The sequence below is a fragment of the Papilio xuthus genome, unplaced genomic scaffold (genome assembly GCF_000836235.2).
Source record: "Papilio xuthus unplaced genomic scaffold, Pxut_1.1 DF824992.1, whole genome shotgun sequence".
In the NCBI taxonomy this organism is placed as follows: Eukaryota; Metazoa; Arthropoda; class Insecta; order Lepidoptera; family Papilionidae; genus Papilio; species Papilio xuthus.
The window spans coordinates 358293-383348 of record NW_013533657.1 but is presented as its reverse complement, the minus strand read 5'-3'; the positions used below and the strand labels follow the sequence as shown (position 1 = coordinate 383348).

Here is a 25056-nt window from a genome sequence, read left to right as displayed (position 1 = left end):
ATCTCTTTACAAATTACAATAAATCTCGAAAAATAACGCACACAGTTTTAATCGAATCAATTGTCTTTTTGTTAGACGAATGAACAGTTATATAAAATACTGAACATTTGGAAATATTGATAAAACTAGCAATCTGTATACATTAGTTATAATTAATTTTACAATAATAACAATAAACAAACATTAATTTGCTAAAAATGTTAATCAACTTAACATATTTTAGGAAAAATTCTATAAAACTTATCACGTTACAAACATTTTCAAGTATTATTTAATTAATAAAACCAGACATAAATAACGATACCAACGATTTATTATCAAAAATACGATCCCATAAATAAAATTAATTAGTGAACATTCATAATTTATACCCGTAATTTATTTATAATAATTTTGTTTTCGTATACTTCATCTTTATTTACACAATAATATTAGAAAACTAGCGGTTTAACACGTTCCATGCCACTAAGATTTTTTCGAATAAATCATGCGATGCTTGTCGGTGGCATTTAACGTGTTAAAGTTGTATAAGTTTTTCTTCAAGGTTATTTTCAGGATATCTTGCCGATAATCTGCTCCCAGGTTTTGATCATCTTGAGAGCGTCCCTGGCGGCGGAGGCCATCAGACCTTCAGAAGTCTGCGACGGCTCGAAGCCCAGGATCAACGCTGACTCATTTAGATAGCTTACAATCTGTAATTAAGTAAACACATCATATCAGATAATTTGTACGTGAACTGAAAATGTCGTCTTTATAAAGCCTTTTATTTATAATAATTTAGTTATCTAGTAAGTTTAGGAAAGTACTTTTCTTGAAAACATTTTCACAAACTAACCTCTTTTAAGCGCTCTCGAAGATTGTCTTTTGTGATTGCTTTCTTTTCGAAATCTCTCGTGGTCAACACCATGAGCGGAGCGTGCAGTTCGTACAGCGTTATTCCTACAACGAAGGACATTATTTGATTTATATTACACAGATATTTCTCTTAAACACAGTAATGAGTTAAAGCTACTGACCCCTCAATCTGGAGTACCCCGGCTCGATTTGATCGAAGACCTTCATGAGGTCCCTGCAGACTTGCACCTTGCGGTGAAGCTGCGCATCCGACATCCTATGTATCATGTAGTCAGTCACTTTGCCGTACAGTTGGCTGAGCGAGTGCAGCGCGGAGAGGCAGAGGTAGTGGCTCGCCGGCAACACGTTGCTGTACTTTTTGATAAAGTCTTCGAACCCACTCACGTCGTTAGCGTCTATCTGCTCGAACTCGTCGGTTAACCTGATAAATAAAGATGAAATTTCTGGAATCTGGACGATTTTAAAAAGTATTTAGTTCCGCCAACCATTTTCTAAATATGAAACAAGCTGCACGAAACTAGTTCCTTGCTCTTATTCACATTAAACAATAATTTTGAGGCCGTTGTAGGAAAACTTAATTCTTAGACTGCGAGGCATTCTGTGTAATAGTGACCTTTTGAGCAGCATTTGCACAGCCACTGCAGGCATGGCGTAGCTGCAGTCTGGGGTGCTGCACTGCCACGCCGAGTGCGGGTCGAGGGGGGCGGCGGACAGCACGCGGCCCGCACACTTGGGGCAACAGAAGGCGCTGCAGTAGGTGCCCAGCTCTGTGGGGTCCGCGCACCTCTTGCACGCGCACTCGAAGAACTTGCTCAACTTTAGGTGTTCACGCCGTTTCAATGTGCCCTGGAATTATAAGAAAATGTTTTATTGTTTACGGATTTTCGACATCTATTTCATCCTTGATTAGATCTCGTGTTAACATTTAAATTGTATAATCCTCAATTATTTGATAATTAACCTATAAATCCTCCTACAGCATTTTTAGTCACCGAACCCTTTATTGGCCTCTCTATAGCCTAGAAACATTCTGTGTGTAATTCATCACCATCATATAAATAATTATATCAGTGAAGCACTTTAAAACCAAAGTCTTTCCTGTATCGGTCGTCGTTATTTGGTACAAAACAAAGAAAGATGACGTACGCAATAGAAGATTGTCTGATAGTAGGTGTACATATGTAAGTAGTTACCTGCTAGCTCACCTGCAGCGTGTAGGCGTAGCAGAGGGAGACGAGGTCGCCGGGGCGATGCGGCAGCGCGGCGCGCACGGTCAGCGGCCGGCCGGCGCGTCGCTCGGAGTCTGTGTGTGTCGTGCTGGGCGTGCAGTCGTGCGCCAGCAGGTACGCCTTGTCGTACAGCGCTCGAGCGCTCGCCCCACTGCCGCCCACCTCGAATGCGTTCACCTGCAATCGTGATACAAATTCTATGTTGTTGCCCTTCCACATAAGTATCATTAGGGCAATAGTTTACAGACATCGTATACTATCAAAATCAAGAATAATTAATATAATATTTGTACAGATAAAGCACCTCAAGTATACCGCAGACGGTGTGTATCTCGTCCTCGTCGTATTGCAGGCCCCAGTTTTGCAGGCGTCGCACTACGTGCTTCTGGTTGGCGGGCCAGATGTCGGCACGCGCTCGCCGCAGCGCGTTGTGCGCCTCCATTGCACACAGCGATGCCCACTTCTCTGGGTCCTCTTTCTTCAATAACAAACATCTGAAATGAACATACGATAGCTTTTTATTTTGTCACGTTTTTTTTTGTTTTGTTTTCGTACCTAATTCGAAGAAAATTTATTAAACGCTCTTAATTTGTCTGCTATAAGTTACATAAACTACATTAATTAATTTTACTTATCTTTAAGGATTTTTTTCAGGATTTTGTTACAATTGACTGTTTTGGTTTTAGCAAAGCTGTAACTTTAAGTTTACCTCAAGGGTGTGATAGCGTGGTAGCAGTCTTTCAAGTCCTCGAGGTTGTTGTAGTCAGGCTTGACATCCACGGAGCTCAGCGTGGTGCATTCGGCGGCCGAGTGCCCGGTGTACTTTCCTTGTCCCGGGCACGACTCGCTGCACAGCGGCCAGGAACAGCCTTTACATCTGCACACGAACACGATGAAAAATTTTAAAAATTAAACTTAAAAAAAAAGATAAAATACCAAAACATTATTCGACATATCAGATGTGCAATATCCGTTAACATTTCAATGCAATCTCGATTTAGAAACAGAGACTGACGCAAATATTGTAACCTCTCGCGCGCTCCACTGACATGATGGGATGCTGCGCGCGCGTTAACTGGATCCTACCGGTTTTATAGTTCCTCAATCGCTTTATCGCCGATATTTATTAGCAGTATGATAGTTTAATTTATTTAATAGTTTGAAACTTCATTATAAAAGTGATTTTAGATTTAATTAGAAATACCTAACGACACTTGGCTTTACATTTTTCATTACACATATTATTTTGCATAAACGCATTGAGTTCTAGCATGGATTTAATCTACGTTTTCATAACTTAAGAGTCCTATGAAGGATGAATAATGCAGATTGAAAGAATAATAACACCAACTTGACGATAGCGTTGTCGTCGAGCTCGCGATAGCAGCCGAGGCAGATGAGGCCGCAGCCGCTGCACGGGCCCACCGCCAGCGCGGGCTCCTCCATTATCACCTCTCCCGCTACGATGTCACGTCGCGCCACCACGTACCTGAATACACATAAGTTGTAGTACTTACTGCTAAACATCCGCGAATACAGAGGGCAAAGCATACAACAAATATGTCAAAAGATGATTAACTAATGATGTTAGATCCCTTCTAGAATGTTCAGATTACTCGTGACTCGTGCTTATACAACTAACCATTCAATAATCTAACCATAGCATTTGTCTTTAGTGATCACGCTCGCGGGATATCAGTGGTACTCCCAGAGGACAAGTAGCGTGACATCAGACAGCTGTTTCATTAATTAACGTAACGTAAACACGTCGATGGCTAACTGTCGGCTCCATTTGTTACGTGTGCCGGCGGGACGCCAGTGTTGACACACCACACGTGGTACGCCGTCGGCGTGACAAGTCACGTGTCACGTTCCATTTAAAATTACAGCCCCGAGATCTCGGTGAGAAAATCTTTACAGTGTTTTATTGACAACATTCCTGTATACAAACTTAACAACATCGAATTCATGACAACTTGGACGAAAGGACAAGGATTCTTATGTGTCAAACACATTGTTTTTTTTTAATTTCGTAATTACTTTTAGCTTTTTACCAGTTATGTTTTATTAAAAGAAATTTCTCAAGATCACTGTGTTTACGCAGAAACTATAAAACTAACATAAACCGTTAAAATCTTACACATAAATCAATCAAATTGGTTTCGGCGAGAGCAATAAATTCCATTATTAACTACTAACGATATATTCAAACTTTTTATCGTTTTGTTCAACGACTATTAATAAGACATACCAGTAAACAAATAGGATTTGAATACATGAAGATTGTATTAATAAAAACATTTCTAAGTATTTTCAACAAATTCTATCTGGACATTAAATCTCTAGATTACACCTTTACTGAATAAACAAAACAAGTATGTCGTTCACTTCATCTTAATGTTAACAATCTTAATAAATAGGATATCGCACAAGTCTCACGAAAAAGCAATTCAAACGATGCAACCTTTAAGAGCTGTCTTGGTAAAAATCCTTACACAAGCATTAGTTTGTTCCTGCATAAAATCCAATATTTTGAGAGCAATGAAACTTCAAAACATTTCAGTTCTTGCTTACCTGCCCATGACATCCGAGTGCTTGACCTCATAGCAAAGCTGGTCGTCTTGCGGCTTGGCGGGCGGCTGCGGCTCCTGAGCCGCTTCCGAGGTTTGTACATCTTCCACGTTCTCCTTATTGCGGCTCTCGCCTTTGCCGCGTTTCTTTTGCTACAACAATAAGCAACGCAATAAGCAATTCCTCAGTCGTGTGTGCAAACTGTTAAGTCCCTACTCACGCAGATTATGCACCCCAACATGAGAAGTTCTTTCCTCCAGGCTGGAGCGAATGCGTGTTGTTAGTGAATGGATCAGTTTGTGCCACGACGTGTCTGCTCCGTGACGTATGAGCTTTATGAATGAGTGCTTGGAGGCGGTAGGCGTAGTCTGGGTGTATTTCCGTACGCCACTTGACTCCCCGTGCCAATGGCACGATGTAAAAACTTGTTTCATAACCCCGCGGATGTATCCGATGGCCGTGAATTAGATAAAGGTGTGGACATGCGTGAGAGCGCTTAACACCTGTATGTTTTGTGTCATGTCTGCTTTTCACGTGTCTACACTTTGTCACATTTCACCCATCCGGTACACTACCACTAGATAGGATTACTAGTCTAACTAGCAGAAGCATCAGCCCACTAACCGTAAGTTGAGGGGGACAATGGACTAGTTGTTTTTTTAATTGTAAAATGTGGATGTAAAAAGAATAGAAAGGTTAAGAGAACGAAGAGTTTGACTTTTCACCAAACATCTTTACACTACGTGGAAAAAATGTTTTATGTGGGTACGGATTGCATTGCAATGTGTACCAGCCCTTATAATATCTCTAGTCATAAATTTCTGTAAACCAATACTACTAAAGCTAATGCTAAATGTTCAATTTTAAACCACCTTCAGCTGAGATGCTGATAGTTATATTGCTCGTTTGTAAAATCTCAAGTGTAGCTCGAATGAGTATGAAAATAACAGAAAAAGAAACTAGAAACAAGTTGGTGAAATTGCAAAAGAAACTACTAAAATTTACCTTGACCTCAACTTTTTCGTCACCTGAGAGGTCATTTAAAGGTCAGATTCCAGTTTCACTGAAATAGAACTAATATTTTACTTGTAAATATGACCTGCGTTATCTAAAATCTAGATAATTTTCTTTGTAACTGTAATCGTACAAGCCGCAACCATCGTATTCCTCAGATGTTAAATGTATTATACGTATTATGAAGTGTGTTAAAACATCAACCGCTAATCTTTTGAAATATTTTTTTTTATTATTATGAGCATAAGATATTTACGGATAGCCGCTTCACATTCCGATCAATTTGCATAGCATCGAGCTCGGACTAGTTAGCGCAACAAATCCAGAATACCGACGCTCCTTGAGCCCCATACACTCATAATAAAGGTCGTTACGGCGTATTATCGCCGCGAGATCGTCCGACATTTGAACGTCGTCCAACCGTCGGGAACAATAGGTTAGTTACGCGATTCGCGTATTTTAAAACACCGCGAAAACAATTCACTGCCAAGAAACGAATGCGACGCGAGTGCGCTCGCTTAGCTGCAAACAGAAAACATCGAAGATTATCATTTATAAAAATAGGTAGTTTTAGACATAAAATAAAATTCCCAGATGCAAGTTACAATGCAGACGCAGACTTTTAACATTAAGTTATCTTATTTTGTTTATCGCAACATTGCTTAACTAGGAGCCGCGTCGTTTATCTTATTGTGGCACCATTTCAAACTTAAAATGAGTCGACAAATTTAAAAGTAAAATCTTTAAAAGATAAAAATGCATCTAGGAAAAAAATGTTCTGAAAAATATTTATCAACTTAATGTATGCCTTTGTATGCAAAACATATAAACGCGCTCTCTAATCTTCATACTTACAAACGCAAAAGAAATATTTATTGGGTCAGATTATAAGAGATTAGAGCGCGGTGATATAGTGCGAGGAGCCATGGTACGGAGCCAATTTAAAACGCGACAGATAAAGTTAAAAATAATTTATGGCAAATCGTTAATGGCGCGTGAAACGAATCTGTTGCGGTGACGTGCGCCGCGCTGACAGCTGACGAGCTGTGACAACCCGCGTCCGGTTTTATTAAACTCATTATTTATAGTTACTTGCATTTGTATGTATAAAGCTTTTAAAAGGTTACGTGCGCTTTGGTGATTAAGGATGCTTTGTTTGATGGCTCAATGCAATTTATTTCTCATTATTGATTATCAAAAATTAGTAACGCAACACTTGTTCATATTATTGTCGTTGTCTCGCTCATTCACTCTCAGCAAAGTTATTAATAGCTACGATGTACTATTAATTACAGTTTGTCCGTCTACTCTAGATGATGTTTGAGAACTTGGAGTACACTTCTACATCTCTCTAATGACACAGTAGTTATGATCGACTCGCTATCAACATTAATTAATAATTTGCTCCAAATAATATTTAATGTTAAGAGACGACTTTTATTTAAGATTATTTTTTGTATTCGTGTGTATTATTTGTGAAAGGTAATAGAATTGAGTGATCTGATAAACAAACTTAAAACATTATTTAAACTTGACTATAATAGAACTTCGTCGTTTGTTTTGTCTGATTCGTGATATTTGTGATAATGCCGATCTCCTCATGTCAATATGGTAATTGCCATCATGCAGTTGTTGCTGTGATAACCATAGAAGAGAGTTTATAAGTAGGGCAAAAGAACCATCAGAGGAAATTTAAACACCCTTATTATAGACCGCTATTACGTCACCATTGGATTCGGTTCAACAGCAAAGATACTGGCTATCATATTAATCGTTTTGTATCGGCATATATCGTGTGCTCCGAACGTCTCACTACGAATCTTTAATTAGGTTCATTTACAACGGACCGTAACACATATTAGATAAACATTTTGACTTGCGAATGTTTATCGAATTAATCTTGTGTCTGGTAATAAATTCATCTGCTTATATTTATAGTGCGCTCGAGGAATTAACGAGCAGACTGCGGCCCGCGCGTACAACTATTAAAACATTCAATGTCGTTTAGTGCGCTTTAAAACAACTGTTGTGGAAACCATGGCAACAGCTGTTCTCTAGCAAAACAGCTGTGAAAATATTATAGATAGAATAATAACATACTGCTCCGCAATACAGTTATATAGTTAATGAATATTCACTAAAGCAAGAGAAATTCGGCAAAACATATCTCTATTGCCTACTTTAGATCACTGAAATTACGATTAATGTTTTTTTTTCAGTATGTTAATATACCTATTTAACAGATAATTGTCAAGTTATCATTTACGTGTTTTGAATATTTTTATATTGCGTCGAGTGACGACGTATTGTGCGTGTCAAAGTTTAGCTGCTGCCAGACGCAGTCAGATGTGGTGGACTCGCACACAACTCAATACCTTTAGTTTTCTGTTTAAAAGAGAAACTAAAGGCTCCAGCATAAAAGTTACATTCGTGGATAGAATTGAAATTTTACATTGCAAATTTCATATGCCTAAATATACATAATGTATAATATTTAACATGTATCATGTTAGGCTTTGTGTTCATTTAGACTAAATTGAACGAGGAGTCGCAATTTATCTTTATTCTATAATTGCAAATTATTATTTTCAATAACCTAATTAAAATATACGTACTTTTTTCTTGTGAGACTTTTTATTCATGTCTGCCTGTCTTCAGATCTGAAATGAAAACAAAGATTACAAAATAACTGGGCGCATTTCTACATCAACGAAATTAACCCTAACAATTTGTACACAAAATACACAAAAGTCACATCGGAACACAATTATTTTGCATACGATGTCGACTAAAGTTAATACTAAAGTAAATAATATTTGGATTTATATAATCAATTAAATGTAGTTCTACTTTATTTCCAAAATTTACTTGTAATTAACTTTTTCAGTATTAATATAGTTCGGAAATTAAAGAAATAAAATCTTGTCTCAGTGGTAGTTTACGCAACACAATTCCCGCGCCGCAGTAAACATTCCGGGATCGTGTAATGTTGTCCCGAATTCCAAAATATCTGCCGCTGCTTACTAATCAAACAAATTAAAATATACCTAACATGTAACAAAAACATATAGACAAATTGAGAACCCATTTTGAAGTCTATTAAAATGTAATCAAAAGAAACCATTGTAGTGCGACAGGCTTAGTACATGGGTCTTATGAAATCTTTTCAACATTTAATCGTGTTACTGTATGGCTTCAATGCATGTAAAATAGAACACGAGTGAACTACATTTATTTTAAGTATAAAGACATGATTATAACAAGCTCGCACATCACGTTGTGGAATACTCTGACCTCAGCGGTATTTCCAAACAATTACGAAATAGGGGCCTTGAAGAAAAGAGCGTACCTCCCTTAAAGGTCGGCAACGCAACTGCGGTTCCTCTGGCGTTACGGATATCCAAGGGCGTCGGATCAAATAATTTTAGGCGATTTGTTGCTCGTTTGCCCCTTTGTCAGCTTGGTATTTATGTATTTGTTCATAGGCATTTTCGAGATGAAAAAGTTAAGATTAAATTGTTACACAAGCTGTGTTACACAGAACAATGTATACAAACATTACGATCACTGCGTGCCAGTGCCACACTAGACTGGACGCGAGTAAATCACATGTGAGCGATATCGGCCTCATTCGCGGCAGTCGGTCAACACCATTACGACATACAAATAACTTTTATATTATTATATAATTAGTATCAAAGAACTTAAATGTTATCATACTGGTTACCTTTTAGGTACTAACAGAATTACATACCTAGGAGAAATAAATAGTGAAAAGAAATTAGTATGTTTTTTCTATATTAAGATTTGAAAATATTATTCGTAGCAACACAACATAAAAATAGACTTCGTAGCACTTTAGTCGGTCAATAAAAATAATAAATGCCAAAATGTTTCCAGATTAATGGAAACCATTAAAATGACAAAGTGTTTGTTGTGAAATTGTGTCATTATAAAAGTTTAACATTATGAAAACTTTTACGTAGTTGACTTGGGCGTTGAATTTAGTACGTTCTCTGTAGGACAACTGTTAAAATCTTGTCGTTAGGTTCAATACAATTTTAGAATTTTTAAAATTTTTATGATTATGATATAGCGGTATGTATCCCACGACGGCTAAAAAGCAAGTTAGTAATTCAATTAGTATAAACCAGCTTTATCTAATGTTTGGACAGACGTGGCGTAAATCACAACATCGCGACGTGCGCTTGGCACTTCCTAGCGACCAGCCGTTGGATTTGGCAAACTTAGCAGACTTGGCAACCGCACGCCGTCTGCTGCCGGCCGTGTGGAGTATGCTAAGGACAGCGCAGCAGACTCTAGTCTTGTTCTATTAATTTGTTACAGCATAGTCATGTCTAATCAGTTTAACAGGACTGCAATATAATATAAAATTAATTAAAGGAGGCTAAATAGAGAGGTAGAAGTAGAAGTTGGATTGTTTGTGTCTGATCAGTTTGAGCGGAAAACTTAGTGTGCCCTTGATAATGTTTTTATCCTACTTATTCTGACTACAACTTATCTCTCATATTTTATTATTTCTGTCTCTTTCCTGTCTTACGTGTATGTCAGCAATTGATCATAACTATGGTTTGTTAATAACAAGCTAGTGTCATTTCTTAGAAAGTAAGAGAACATTTAAAACGAATTTTTATTTTCCGGCCAATTAGTTAATACACGGTGTGCAACAGTATGTCAGAGAAATGTACATTTTCATTTTCGTTCCTTGATTAGTTATCGTAGCAACCGCGGCCGCAGCAGGGCTGGCAACGCTTTGCACCGCTTGGCACTCCTCCCGTCGCCTAATTACAGCACGCCATGTTCACTGCACTGCATAATTAACGTAAATTTGCCAAGTTCATGTGAAATTGAGGCCAATCAGTACAATGCACTCGAATGCATGCGTATTTATTCTTGATCATGACAAATATTTTACCGTTTCAGTGTTAAAAATATACTTTTTATGCAAAGAATTTTCTAATTGCAAAATTCTTGGCATATTTATTAATTATGACTATAGAATTTATTATATCGTTAAACTATGTTTTAATGGTCTTAACACAACACAAAGTTTACATAAGCGTTAAAATTGCACGTGACATTGTGTTGATAATTTGAACAATAAAAGTTGTTTTCTTGTTGACTGAAATCTGACACCGGAATTACATTAATTACTTTGTTTTACAGACATTGTACAGATATGAAAATAAAAATACTACGTCATGTTGTCCCGATAACATTTTTTTTTTCTTGTTTGTAGTTATTTAATTTGTTAACAAAATATAAATATTAGCTGACATCGTAGACGTTCCGATTAGAGATATTCTACGAATAAATACTTTAAGAGTAATCGTACAATAAAATGCGTACAACAAGAGTGCGACGACGTGCGATCAGTCAGCGATCATATGCAGCTTGTACACATAACATACCATCCCGCTTGGCAGCCGGCGCATGCGCCTGCCCGTGCGCCTGCGCCGGCGCTGATGGAATGCCTTTATTATATGCTACTACCAATGTTTAATTATGCTGTCATTATGCAAGGCAACTTAGATAAATGTGTTTTAGTTAGCTCTAATCTCGATAAATTTGTCTCTTCCTTGGTAGAATAGATGCTTAAATGATTGGAAAAAAATTTATTTAGTTAGTTTGTGTAAAGTTTTTGAAATATCTTACGCGGCAGCTTGATAAACAACTTTTATGTTAATTTTGAGAACTTCGATTTCTTAAGGTAGAATTTATTATAGACATTAACTACTATTTTGAGTAATTATTTTATATTTATTAATATCGGAAAATATAATTTTTATAAGATATTTAAAAAATATGATCAGGAACAGAGGGAAATAATTTATAGATGTTCATGTAATCTCTAATCAAAGTAGAGTAACATTTTCCTAGCAACAAGCAAAGAAGCAAAGATTTTGAGCGATGCGTTCACGTTTTAATTTCTATTCGTCTGCGGAAATAAACTGTTTTTCTTAACTGTTCTGTGTCAACTTCCGAGACAGATTGAATAAATATCATGTCGGAGAAAACATATTTATGGCTTAGGGTTCGCGTACACGATATATTTATTAATATAATGTATACTTAACGTATCGCCCTTTATTAGTTTTATTTTAATTCGATAAGTGGGCACCTACTACGTTAATGCTACGAAATTGTACATAGAGGTACGAGCATTTGAAAGATCTACGAAAGTGCTACGAAATTATTCTTCGCTCAAATTTTCATGTTAAATTGAATTAAAAAATTGCTGTTAAAATTAGGTCATGTATGAAACATGAGATTTCGTTTTATTAATATGACCTGAATCATTAAATTCAGTTGCTGTTGTAAAACTGCTACGATTATTTCATGTCAACTTTCACATACATATCTGTTTTTGTAAGAAAGCATAAAGCATTAATAAATCTTAATATCTCAATTTGAATGAAATTTCTGCAACTGTTATATACACAGCGCAAACAAGTAAACTCATGAAAATTTAACTAAAATAAATAAAATGTTAAATATAAATGAACATATACAAACCTCCGATAATCTGCAGAAACTATGTTGCACAACACTTAAAACACCGAAAATAATTTTAATGTTATAATAAATAAATAATTAAGTTAATATCTTTATAATCTTTACGAAGATCAAAGGCGGGGAAATTTTTAATGATGGCCGCCGCGCGCAGGCTCGCGCACTTGTGATGAGCGCGCTGCACTGCCGGCTGACTGTTCCCGCTCGGTCTCAGTGGTCCACTGGTCTCTGGTTCACACTGGGGACTGGACACGACACAAGTTAACGCAAGAATAGGTCGCTCTCACCCTTTTCTTTCTCACTAATCATAACAGCTAGTGATTAGCGAAACATTTGCTATGTTATAGTTAGTATGAAAAACGCGCGCAATGTAACTCACACGGGCATAAAATGTTTGTTTTTCGATCTGAAAAACGTTTCTTTATGATGTATGATACTTTTCAGTCCGAAATGTTTGTGTTGTAAATTACGATGTTTCAACACAAAGCTGATTGTAACCATATGTTGTTTTTTCCTAAATTAGTCAATTCTAAGAAAAGGTACAACTGTTGTATAAGATGAAAGATCTTTAAACATTTCAAATGCGATTTAATATTTTAATAGCTATACATACTGTTAAGTAAACTTGAATTTTCCGAGGTTTCCGGTCACTGAGAACCGAGTAGATTAGCTGGTACAGTATTATAATTATATACTAATTATTTTAAATATGAAACGGTTGATGGTTAGATTAAAAGTAATCAGTGCTATAATAAAATTAATTTCCTTCAGATAGATGTAAAAGTATTGTGCCGTGGCGAGGTCCCGGTCGGGTTATAAAAAGCGCATCCATCGGCGGCCGGCCGGCAAGAATAATAAACAAAGGAGGGTCATTAAAATGGCTATTTCGGACCGTCTGCCCGCGCCGACAATCTTTTGTACGCTGTCATGAACTGAAGCGGTATCATATACAGTTTATCTCTGGTTCAACAATGAATCAACTGAAACACAAAGAGAAAAACCTTGCTAAAATCGACCCTCAGGGAGGTTAAAGGATCAAACTGAAGTAGATCCGCCAAAAACAGTAGCAACTGCTGAACATCTTCGTATAGCATAGCGTTACCGCGTCTATCGCTCACCCTGTGGACATTTATCCCACCTAATCCCGCAACTAACCCGTCTGTGACTTGAGCAATACATTCCTAGCATCGATAGTACGCCTTGCTGCCAGGGCGTGAGGTATTTGTAGTACAAAAAAGTACAACGCGTACGAGTAGTCACTATAAATCCTCACTCTACTCAGTCGTTTTAACTTCTCCAATTGTATTAGTGGACCAGATTGTAACAAACTGGTTAATTATAACACATCATTAAATGAGAGAATGTCTTCATATTTGATTACTTCTTTCTTACACGACCAAGTGCTTTTTGTAAACTGTCGACAAGCGTTAACATTTTCACGTTGGTTGAATAAGTACTCGATGCAAGGAATAACTTATTTATATAACAAAGTAATTATTTCCAACCTCATTGTAACTCACTCAGACTTAGTTTTAGATTGGTAATATTCCTAACTAGAACAAACACAAACTAGTAATATTCCTCAGAATTACATCTAGAGCACGTGTCTATGTTTAACAAGTCATCCATTCCTGCATTCATCACTTACTAGCCATAACAAATTTAACACTATAAACACATTTCAACATCGTTCATCGCTGCAACAGATATCCTCGACAGAGATGGCGCTGCGATAGCTGGACTATTTCTGTTGTCCATATAACACGACTATCAAATATCTTTGGATTCTATTACAGACTTATTAAAGTTAATGAGTGTGTTCTTTCTCTTTGTTATTCTTGTAATTTTATAATAAGTACCTAGTTAACCAATAATAATAGCTATTTACAAGTTTCTCGACCGTTGAAACTAAAATTCAAAGAGTTATAAGAAAAACGGATACATCGCCCCGTTTCCAAAGCAACCGATACAAATACAAACATTGAAGAGAAACGTTTCCAGGTGTTTAATTTATGAAGTCGGGACTGATGAATACCGCACCTTCTACAGAACGAAACGCGAACCCCTCAATATAATGTAGAGCACTTACAACATATGAAAAAATGGTATTAACGTTTTTTTCCCTTCATCTTAAAGGTATAATTTTGTTCTGAAAAAATTACATATGCAACCTAAATATAAAAAAGGACCAGCAATAACAAAAAACAAAAATAGAATTTTCTTAATTAAATTAACATAAATTTGAAAAATTCATCTTATAATTGTTGCACAATTTATTTTATTGCCCAACAAGGCTGTCTAGCTTGGTGCGAGAGGCGCTGCTATCGATTGGTTCTGACAGAAAATATGAAAAGCTTACGTGAACATAGAAAAGAGTCGTACGACAAAAGCATAAAAAGAGGGCGCTAATGAGCTATCATATTTAGTTTCAGTTATGTCCACCGGGTCAGATGTCTCTGTCGGTCTATACTTTTATTCCGGCCGTTACCTCGAGTTTCTGAAAATCTGTGTGAAACGTATCGTTATCTCTAATGACTAGTAATAACGTCTAGGATAAAGATATGTATTATACAGAGATTTTGGTCTTAGAAACCAAGGGTTTTTTTCTTTCAAGACCACAAAAGAAAAGATTTTTCTGTGTGGCCTTTTCTATCAAAATAAGATAAAGAATTACGTTTAAAAAAATCCTTTTAAACTCTCTATTAAAGTTTATATTCGGATATATAAATTGATCAATACAATAAACCGAAATTCCAATACTTTAATGCCCGATACATTCGATATAAAGTTTATGTGAATGTTCTCAGCGATCGTAAATTGCTCTCATCAGCAAATATTTACGTTTTGCTAAGCAGAAGTGAGACGGGACGCGCGCCGCGCCGCGCCGGCTTCGCGCGAAATTGTTTGACGCACCAATACACGGTATTCAATAATGTTTATTGAAACAACACTCGATTGATCACATTAAAAGCGATAAATATTTATCTAATAAATCGTCGGTTATTGTAAATTAGCAGACATAAAATGAATAAATTATTACTTTATGTTCCAAGAAAATAACGTTTTAAAATATTCCATTCTTGTCTTTTTTAACCAATAGAGGGCGTTATTCTGGAGGAGGGTTTGAATAATATAAAAGTTTAGTTCAACAAGTTTTATTAATTTGAGCATCATTTTTCTTATTCTGTACACAAATATAGCTAATACTATATTAATAGAATTTTTTATGCTCTTAATAATTATTGTCAAACATAACCCTAACCAAAAATATCAATTCTTAAATGTAAATTATGTTTTCTCAACATACACGCTAAATCAAACTGTGTAATAATACATTATGTAGTTAAAATTATATGAAAATGAAACAAAAAGAATGTTTCATTCATACATGTAAGACATACTAATCCAAAAATGACTATTTACTTTTGCAAACAATATATAATATTTTACAGAACCGAGTAATGCAGAAATATAATCAAACTGGAAATATATTTAATGTTATACATAATTTTCTTTATTACCATAACAATATTACATTAACCTTGTCTCAAAGGAGTTCAAGTTGTTCAACATCAATTACTTTACATTTTATAAATTGATTTCTTACACATTTACAAACATTCAAAGCACCCAAAGAGATTGAAACATATGTAGTTATAGAAATGACATAATGCCTACATTACCACTGTTTATCAAATCAAAACCAGCGCTATTGGTTAACATATTAATAAAATATAGGATTTGAAACACATAATTTGGATCATCATCAGCTCACTATACGTCCCCACAGTGGGGCTCGGAGCCTTATTTTGATAATATATTATAAAGACATTGAAAATATCAAAAAACATTGTTATGATATATACACATATTTTAATATAATACTTCTATTTTATAACACTATGTAAAATCATAGAGAAATTATTACAATTTTGGCAATTTTTTTTATGACATGCCAAATGCACTGTATAGTGTTACAACTTGGCATGTCAAACTTGACAACTGAGATAGCACCAGTGGTTTATGCATTTGAGCTAAAAAAAATAATTTGTAATGTCCATCCTCTTTACTTAAATGTCTTTGCAAGCACCTTAGAAGAAAAAAATAAATGTTAAAGTATATTTGAATTTTCTAGCATTTCATTTCATATTTCGTAAAAAAAAATGTCTATAAATTTTAATAGGAACATCATTTATAATAGTTAATTTGAAAAATATTATATTCATGAGCTGATAAAATTTTAACACAAATTTCAACAGTATAACAATATCGTGTAGATTTACTTGAAGTGTAATAAACACAAAGACTAACAAATTCAATTATTTAGCTGTCCTTCTCCCACTTATGCTGTGTCATAAACCTTAGAGCTACTATAACATTCAACAGTTTGAGCGCATGTTTTAAAAAAACAGATTGACGAGTTGCAACAACATTGCATGACTCCCTGTGTCACAAATCATAGTTAAAATCTGCCCGTTCCAAGTCTCGTATCTCCACAATATCAGTCTTGAGTCGTAGTTTTAGAATTTCCCTCCAAATCGCCTCCCTGTGCTCCTTGTTTGTGATGCCCATTCTTAATAAAGTATTGTCATTGATTCTAACTAGAGCTCTTCCAGTAATATCATGCTGTGAATTAACAATTAATATGGAAATTATTGCACATTAACACTGTATCTTTGTTGAATAATTTTAATAATTGATCCACAACTGACAATAATTTACATTACCTCATGAAACCTTTCCCAGTACAGGCTGTAGTAGTCACTGCAGTGACGGCGAAGCCATTTCTGTACGTCGGCTTCAGTCCATAAGTACACTGCTTTAGGCCTTGTTGCCTTCGTCTGAAGCAAGAAGCATTATTTTAATTAAAAATTCAGATTTAATGTTGTTATGCAGATAGAAACATGCAAAAGTAGTAAGATAATATAACTCAGCATCATTGAATTAGAACAGCCTAAAGGTAGCTTAAAGTGAATACAAATACAAAGTCAGAAATTGTAAATACCAAACACGGCTCTCCCGCATTACATTATTAATTTTACCTTTGGCTTATTAGTATTTAAGGCGGAGTCTTCAACCATTTTGATTATTAAATTTTCTTCGTACTTCTTTTAATTTTGTAATCTTAACACATTTTTGTAAAAAAAAACAAACATTAAGAAATGGCATTTGATTTTGACAATAACAATGTCATTATATAGATTTGATTTGACAATGTCACAAGTGTCACAGATAAAATTAAAAAGGCAAATACAGATGAACGAAATTCCATATAATTATATTTCCCATTGGAAATATTTTCAAAAATAACACTAATATTTGAAGAGTCTCTTAACTTTTCCTCGCCTTTTATAATTACTTCCTTGTAAGTCTTCCCTAACCGTAGTAACGGGTTGCAGAGCCATTTTTGGCAACATAACAGCAATGTCAAATATAAAATTAATTTTATTTTTAAACATTACTTTCTTGGCAAAAAATAGCAACATTTGTGCATATGTCAGAAAATGGTAAGAATTGCCGGATTTGTCATCTGCTGAAAAATAAAATAAATCGTCTTATACCGGAATTTTTCATCTCAAGTTTATAAGATGCAACTGTAAACCTTTCGCTATGGCACAGAATTTACAGAAAAAGCCCTCAAAGGGCATATTAAAGACCTCAAGAAGTGTCGACGGGCAAGACGGAACACCTTCTACGAGTAAGAGACCAAAAGAGCAGAGGTTTGACGAAATGAACATTATGGAGACGTTTCATCCTGCCGACAAAGATTACGGACATATGAAAGTGGACGAGCCTAAAACTCCTTTCTCAGAAGCGATAGATGGCGACTTAGAGCCGGCAGACGAATTAGACGCAAACATATTGGCGGCAAAGCTCGCGGCGAGCATGAACAAGCCGCCCAAGTGCGTGGAGCCCTGCGACAGCGATGAGGATATGGATGAGCCCGAGGAAGTGCGACAGCGGCGCCTCGAGTTTGAAAAGAAACGGAAAATGCACTACAATGAATTTCAGGTTATATTTACATCTACATATTTTTGTAATTTTTAGTTCTATAGTAAATTTCAAATGATGCATATTATTTTAAATTTGTTTTGCCTTTGGGCCTTTGCAATTCATTTAAAATACATGTTTATTATTTTACCATGTATATCAAGACTTTTGCATGCAATCCAAATTACTAGCAATACAAACACTTTAAATATAATTAAGTAAATCAAATACCAATATACTTCACTAAATCTATATAAATATTATTAACATAGAACATCAGTTTGGCATTATTTATCAACAATGTAATAAAATTGGTAAATGGTAACTAAATCTTCTTCTATGTAGATGTAAATGGTTAATTAGTAAGTTTAGTGGGTGTTGGATGTGTTGTGGTGATGACTCACACTTTATCATTCAAGTGGCTGGCGGCCTACGCTTTGTACTTGATAACAAAATTACATGCAATTTGCCTTTATATATTTTTTTAGGTACTATCTCATCTGGTATATTTATAGATTTAATATGAATTTAGGTTGATTTGAGATCTTTGTTTTTTGTTTTAAATTTTGTAGATATCTAATAAAATTGCATGACTTATCTAGTTTTCTCCTACTTAGTGGTGTACTGAGATTTGTTTCATGCTTAATATATAATGAACCTGGCTGAGTAACAACCTTATTGCTTATGTGCCCTGAATGAAAAATTACACCTTATTATAAAAAAAACACTCTTCCGCTTTCGTTTAGTAAATATAGATAATAATGATAATGTTCTACAAACCTATTGTTCTATCTTAACAGCTAACAATGACTGAAATTGTATACTACATAGAGATATGTATATAATAGCTTGTGTAGGTACAGTAGTTATGACACATAGTGCATTTATTAAAGTTAAACAATGAATGCACATTGCCTATTTACACTTATTCGCTTCTCTAACTCCAGGATGTTATAAGATCAAACCAAACCATTTTGTATTCATTGAGAATTATTAATAATATGAAATAGAGGTAAATAAAATAATTAGAAAAAAATATGTAATAATTTTTATTAAAGCTTTAAAATGAAACGTCAATAGCCTAATGTACGGTTACGGGTACGGATTTCCGATAACTAGGTCGGGGTCGAATCCCGCCATTCGACCATTGTCATAAATATTATCCTAACACAAGCCTAGAGCTTAGTTGGAATGGTAAAAACAAATATTAGTAAATTTCCAAAAAAAATCTGCTAATATTTTAAAAAAAAAGAGAGATCTGTTTAATAGTGAATTAGAAAATCTCTGATTACATTATGGTCTATCCATTTTTTTTGCATTAAATTTTTTTAGTCAAACAATACACATAGAAGTATTTTTAACTCTATTTTGTTAAGTGATGTGTTAATGAAGGCGTGTCACGCACGCAAGACGGTATAACGTTTTTGGCAAGGTCACACCCATGCCAAATGTATAGAGAGACCCTAAATGTCTAGTACTTATTGTTAATGCTTATAACAATGAAACATGTTAAAAGTCTCATTTGAAAAATGTCCTATGGGTAAATAAAAGGGAAATATTCATGAAATAGCTGAAATACCTTGTATTTTGAAAGAATAGTCTTTATTGTATTGATAAGGATTTTTTATATAGCTATTACCAGAAAGTGTTATAACATCCAGATATATAAAATAAATATATCACTTTTATCTGTGACTTATCAACAAACAATGTAATAAACTATCAACAGCGATGAATTACATATAATAATAGTACTCAAATTTTATTAATCTAACTTTAATCGGAATTTCCAATCTTCTTATCACATCTTGGATAATTTAAGTATTTTTTCATTGTAATTTGATAGATCTTCATTTATATTTTTTTTAATCTGCAAAACTATTATAAAATAAATAAACATCTTACTATAATATGAAAATATATGCAACAAAATAAAATAAAATTTTAGTTTATGTCCTTACTACAGTTGCATGCATGGAGAGTTATTTACATAATACCCTAAATATGACACATACATATTAACCCATTGCAGGCATTACAGCTGGCGCGGAAGCTGATGGCGCAGGAGGAGGAGGAGGAAGAGGAAGAGAAGGAGACGCGCTCCGCCACCTGACTGCAGCCCCTCAGCGCTGCCTCTCGCTGTACATAACACGGACCATCTCAAGCTGGTTGGTTGCACTGACATTGTGTTGTATGTTTGTTGAATTGTAAATATAGCAATTTATTTTTTTCTAGTAGTAATTATTTTTCCCACTCCAAATAACATATACTTATATTTTACTTAATTAAACATTCAAATGCTTCAATGTAAACCTACCAAACCACGACCCACATTTAGGCCAATATCTGTGTCTAGCAAAATTTTCTTTCTCAAAACAAATGGTTCGGGATTTATCTAGGAGGTGAAATTTCTATTTCCAGGTTCATTTCTTTTAAGTAAGAATACTTACTAGTAAGTTCTAGACGTAATATTTACATATTTATTATAAATGTTTAATTATGAAGCTTAAAACAAACAACAGTTATATAATGATATAATAATTTCTTTCCAGGATTTCGTCAAACATTAGTTCCAGCTTCCGCAGACAATATGTCACATATAAGTTGGTACTTATGCCATAGGCGTTGTGTTCCTCAACTCGGCTGTAAGAAAATGTATGTGCGTGCGTTAGATTAGTTTATATGCGACGGAGACTTATCCGTGATTTATATGATAAATTTGCATTTTTATTTCTACAAGTGTTCGCGTGACGAACGATCGTTCGCCGAATATTTAATGCGACGCTTACTGTAATGTTAAGGAAATTATTTACAATCAAGATGTGCACGACATTCTTTTGTATTTACAATTTATTAGTTCGTAACGCTACTTTGACGTAACTTCGTCATAAAACAAAATGCATTAGAGCTTGTTCATGTATAACTCGCGCTGTGCCGCTATTTAGATGTCACTAACTCATACAACAAAATGTTTTATGATTTTTTTAGACCGCGTTCGCGCCCGTGACTTACGTATGAACAAGCACTAATGCATTATTCTTGCATCATTTAGGTAAACATAATTCACATAGATTTATCAATTTGTTAATACTTTCAGTACGCAATAGCGCTTCCAAATTTAAATAAGATTTTTATAAAGTGTATTATTATTATAGAGGCCAGGGTAATCGATGCTACTCGATAAAATGCTTAACTTATACGAACTTATAAGACCGACAGGGCAGATAAAAGTCGACTAACTTACATAGACCTCTCTGAAGATGAAACTACGATATGGATAAGGTTGTGAGAGCTTCGTACAAGAACCAGTTTTATTGCGATTCTTAGGCTTTGTTCACAACAAAGTTATTATCAGTCAGTCACAGTGAGCCGCGACTTTGTCAGGGCAAAGACGAAGTCGCAGATTCTTGGGCTCACAATCGACTTCATAGAAGGATAAGGCGGCGACTGACAATATATTTCGTATTATCGCGTCCTTATGGAGGTCTTCATCTTGCAGTGGAAGAAAAGAAATATAAATTTACTCGTGCATTCGCCCCAATTGATTGACTGTAAAAACTAGTCGGTAATTTGTAATTTTCGTTTTATCCAATATTAAAACATATTTGATTTGTTTTCTTTTAAATTCTAGGTCTATATCTATATACATCTACATGTATGTTTTAAAATTAAGATGCAAGAACTTCGCAAGGATTTATAGAAAACTTATTAACTACGCAATGCACTACAAATTAATTCCTAAGCATAGAATCGAATAGGACATCAGCTGATTATAATATTTGATTTGGTAATACGTTGATGCTAACAGAGATGAGCAATTTCAACAATAAAACCTCAGAAGACGTTAAAAGTGTTAGAATGTCGTGAAATATTTTCTTTTTATTGTGCCAAATTGAGCAAAATTCCTCTCAAAATAAAATTATATTTAATTGACCAGTTATGTATTATGTTAAAAGTTTTATATATTAAAGGCAATTATGTAACGAGTTTAAAAGAGAGTATATATTATATACAGATAAACAACAGAAGAGTAATATGTTGTATAGACATATTTATAAACTATCCTAGACATCTGCATGTTATAATTTGTTACGGAGTAGGAATTAAAAACATATTACAATGTTACATTTGTAATTCTTAAGTGCGTTTGTTTTTGGGTAACCGTCTTCATTTATAACCTTAATTTCTAAACTTATATTTACTAATAGAATTTTTTTTTATTTACAATATGTACTAACACTAATCGCTTCTGATGACAATTTAATACAGACTGGATATCATTTCATTTTGTTTTATTTATTTTTACTCTGTATTTTTTCTTTATTTTTTTTAATAATTTTTTTTTGTAACTCTTCGAATTAAGCTTGTTAAGCTACTGATACGGCAGGTTTAATATTAGTTGCTCAAACTATGAGTAACAAAAGGGGTAAAGAAAAGATAATAGACAATAAATTCTAGATTTCTAACATTTAATTTTTTACCTGATCCCTGAATATTATGAATATATGTTTACTTATTGCACTGTATACCATAGAAAGAGAAACATAGAATCTGGACCTCTGGACTAAGTCTCATAAAAAACTCAGCTTTTTTCAAAAAATGAGCGAGATAACATATTTTAATAGCAATACAAATGTAGAATGCACAAAAACCATTAGTTGGCCTTATTAAAATTATTTTTACTGTACTATTTATAATAGAAAGAAGTTTGTAAAGCAGTTTTTTGTTTTATTTTCAACAAAATAAGTCCTCACATTGCTCACAGGTTCATTGTCCTCCTTAGATTAATACCATTTTATCTAGACATTCTCTTTTATCAATTTAAGACTAAATTTAGCTCATCTTTTAATTATTTGCCTAGTGAAATTGTAAACTGACAATTTTCGCAATCGGCCGGTGACCGATGAACGGACGCAAATTTTTTTTATACCTATTTAACATAATGTTGCCACTCACCATCAACTAAAGATGTGTGAATCAGCTCTGAAGTGGCTCAATAGAAAGCAGGTACAAATTGTGCTGAGTTGCAGTTCACTGATCTGCTTCAGTAATGCAAACCGTGACCTGAACTGCATGCTATTTTAATCGAGTTATCTAGCCAGCGGTAAGAAATGATCTCGTAAGTTAAAAAAGAACTGTGTACAATTAATTGGGAATCAGTATTATTAAAGTATTCTATTTATATTGTGAAATTATTCATTTTTCACGACATTATTTACAATTTATTTTTATTGAGTAAATAAAAAAAGTTGTAAATGAGATCTATGCAATGCTGTTTACAAAAACGGAATGTCAGTCCGTAAATGGCGCTTGTGTACGTACGACATTTATGTTTGAAAAAAACGTCGCCTTGACGACGAATTTTGTGAATTTTCTATGTACTATTTGCGTGATTGTAATATGAATGACTTAAATTATGGATGACACAGAAAAATTAACGCCTCATACAACAGACCACAAGGCAAGTATTTGATTTAATAACATCTATTTATGAATGTTTTACAAAAGCTTCCGAGGATATTTATAAACGTTGATTTAATTCGTAAAAGTTCGTTTTAAAACCTGCGGATAGAGTTTTTTCTATAATACCTGTAACAGGTCTGTTTGAAATTGTTGTTTTACTTCATTTTTGTAGACACTACTACCGTTGAAAAATATTTACTCCGCGAGTTTATTTTTATTATTTTGTATATTTTTAGAATGTCCTTCCGGATGTCGTACATTCTCAACAGATTCCCAACATGAGCACGATCGAAGACGATGAATCGGAATCTGCTCTCGATACAGGTCAGACTGCTGAAGGCGGCAAATCGCAACATGTCGAGGTCGATGATGAAACAGAGTCAATATCTGAACATGTCCCATCCGAAATTGAATATTCCGTAACCGAGTCGGGCGATTTAAACGAAGGGCAGACATCTCATGATATATTAAATGTTGATAAAGGGAATACCTCAGATAACAGCGCAAATATTCCTGTCCCACATTCTAATAACAGCAACCTTGAAGATCCTTCCAAGCTCTCTTGGAATGTTGATAATAATACTCATATTAGCAAAGAGAGCCCTGTTAATTTGACTATGTCAATTGATTCAAAGGGAATTCTCTCAAAGTCTTTATCACTTCATTCTGACAATAATGAACAAAAAGAGCTTGAAAATGAAAGTAGTATTAAATCTGACCACTCTGACCAACAGCAGGATGATCAAAAAGATGAAGTTGATAGTCCAAAGGAGTCACTTTGTAGTGAATATCTTGATTCACTGAATGAAGATGTCAGTCAAAATTCCTATTCAAACAATGAAAATAATATATCTGATACTTCAAAACACTTTGAACATAAAGCTGAGGGAACTCCCAGAGACAGCTCTGAATCTGAGGAGATCATTAAGCTAGATATTAGAGGTCATGGTGTACCTAAATTTCCTATGCAAGCGGCAAAAATTATCTTTGGTCCGCCCCCTGAAGGTGGCACAGTTATCGAGAGCCAAATTGCTCCAATTCCTGCATTCCAGAATTTATTATCACCATTTTTAGTTGTTGGCAATGAGGGGGTAAAGGTTGAGGAGATTTATGATGAAGTGGAACAGAAGAGCCAACAGGCTTCACCGGAAAAGTCACCAATGGAGAGTCTGTCAAGTGATAAAACTGAAAAGGATCTATTAATTGAAGAAATGACAGTTGAAAATGCAAAAGAAAAAGATGAAGAGAGTCCGAGGCAGTTGAAGTCAATGCCAGTAGAGGAGACAATTTCAATGAGTACAATGACAACGGATTATAAGACTATATGCGAGGAATATCAAGAGAAGGTACTGCTTGTGTGTGGATATTGTTGCTGTGTGTGCATTGTCCTGGTGTTCTT

General features: G+C 34.7%; 4 protein-coding genes across 7 annotated transcripts in view; 2 read left to right on the top strand and 2 right to left on the bottom strand.

Annotated features, from left to right (window-relative positions):
• Positions 1 to 267: 267 nt before the first annotated feature.
• Positions 268 to 12589, bottom strand: SmydA-4 (SET and MYND domain containing, arthropod-specific, member 4). Of its 2 annotated transcripts, XM_013324819.1 has the most exons (11): positions 12207 to 12589; positions 8285 to 8329; positions 4659 to 4807; positions 3436 to 3573; positions 2794 to 2961; positions 2389 to 2578; positions 2061 to 2261; positions 1469 to 1701; positions 1017 to 1276; positions 836 to 939; positions 269 to 692 (listed from the first exon to the last, which is right to left on the bottom strand). In XM_013324819.1, exons 2-11 carry the CDS (start codon positions 8309 to 8311, stop codon positions 552 to 554), a joined length of 1611 nt encoding a protein of 536 aa, XP_013180273.1. In that variant the 5' UTR covers positions 8312 to 8329; positions 12207 to 12589; the 3' UTR covers positions 269 to 551. The 2 variants fall into 2 exon arrangements, with proteins under 2 accessions (XP_013180275.1, XP_013180273.1); XM_013324821.1 differs by lacking the exons at positions 8285 to 8329; positions 12207 to 12589 and adding an exon at positions 4876 to 5152 and having other exon boundaries at positions 268 to 692.
• Positions 12590 to 16384: 3795 nt separating this feature from the next.
• Positions 16385 to 17358, bottom strand: ave (sterile alpha motif domain-containing protein aveugle). Its single transcript, XM_013324330.1, has 3 exons — positions 17246 to 17358; positions 16931 to 17044; positions 16385 to 16829 (listed from the first exon to the last, which is right to left on the bottom strand). Exons 1-3 carry the CDS (start codon positions 17282 to 17284, stop codon positions 16653 to 16655), a joined length of 330 nt encoding a protein of 109 aa, XP_013179784.1. The 5' UTR covers positions 17285 to 17358; the 3' UTR covers positions 16385 to 16652.
• A 322-nt stretch (positions 17359 to 17680) lies between these two features.
• On the top strand, positions 17681 to 21965 carry LOC106126834 (protein phosphatase inhibitor 2-like). Of its 3 annotated transcripts, none has more exons than XR_001228386.1 (3): positions 17681 to 18215; positions 20236 to 20362; positions 20747 to 21965. XR_001228386.1 is itself a non-coding variant. In NM_001312816.1 (2 exon segments), coding segments are annotated over 2 exon segments (483 nt in total). In that variant the 5' UTR covers positions 17720 to 17813; the 3' UTR covers positions 20308 to 20423.
• Positions 21966 to 23498: 1533 nt separating this feature from the next.
• The window catches only part of LOC106126656 (pericentrin), a 34976-nt gene continuing 33418 nt past the window's right edge, over positions 23499 to 25056 (top strand). Inside the window, exons 1-2 of the mRNA XM_013324406.1 lie at positions 23499 to 23655; positions 23894 to 25003. Of these exons, the coding sequence (XP_013179860.1) occupies positions 23611 to 23655; positions 23894 to 25003 (1155 nt within the window). The 5' untranslated portion in view covers positions 23499 to 23610. The remainder of the gene's footprint in view (positions 23656 to 23893; positions 25004 to 25056) is intronic.

Bases quoted from the DNA above. Each gene is read 5' to 3' on its own strand.
- SmydA-4 (XM_013324819.1), bottom strand. From the start codon at position 8,311: ATGAATAAAAAGTCTCACAAGAAAAAA. The intron at 1,702-2,060 runs GTGAGCTAGCAG...TTATAATTCCAG, and splicing joins GCTACGCCTACACGCTGCAG to GGCACATTGAAACGGCGTGA. The intron at 1,277-1,468 runs GTCACTATTACA...TTTATTTATCAG, and splicing joins GTGCAAATGCTGCTCAAAAG to GTTAACCGACGAGTTCGAGC.
- ave (XM_013324330.1), bottom strand. From the start codon at position 17,284: ATGGTTGAAGACTCCGCCTTAAATACTAATAAGCCAAAG. The intron at 17,045-17,245 runs GTAAAATTAATA...TTCTTGCTTCAG, and splicing joins TAAATACTAATAAGCCAAAG to ACGAAGGCAACAAGGCCTAA. The intron at 16,830-16,930 runs GTAATGTAAATT...GTTAATTCACAG, and splicing joins ACTGGGAAAGGTTTCATGAG to CATGATATTACTGGAAGAGC.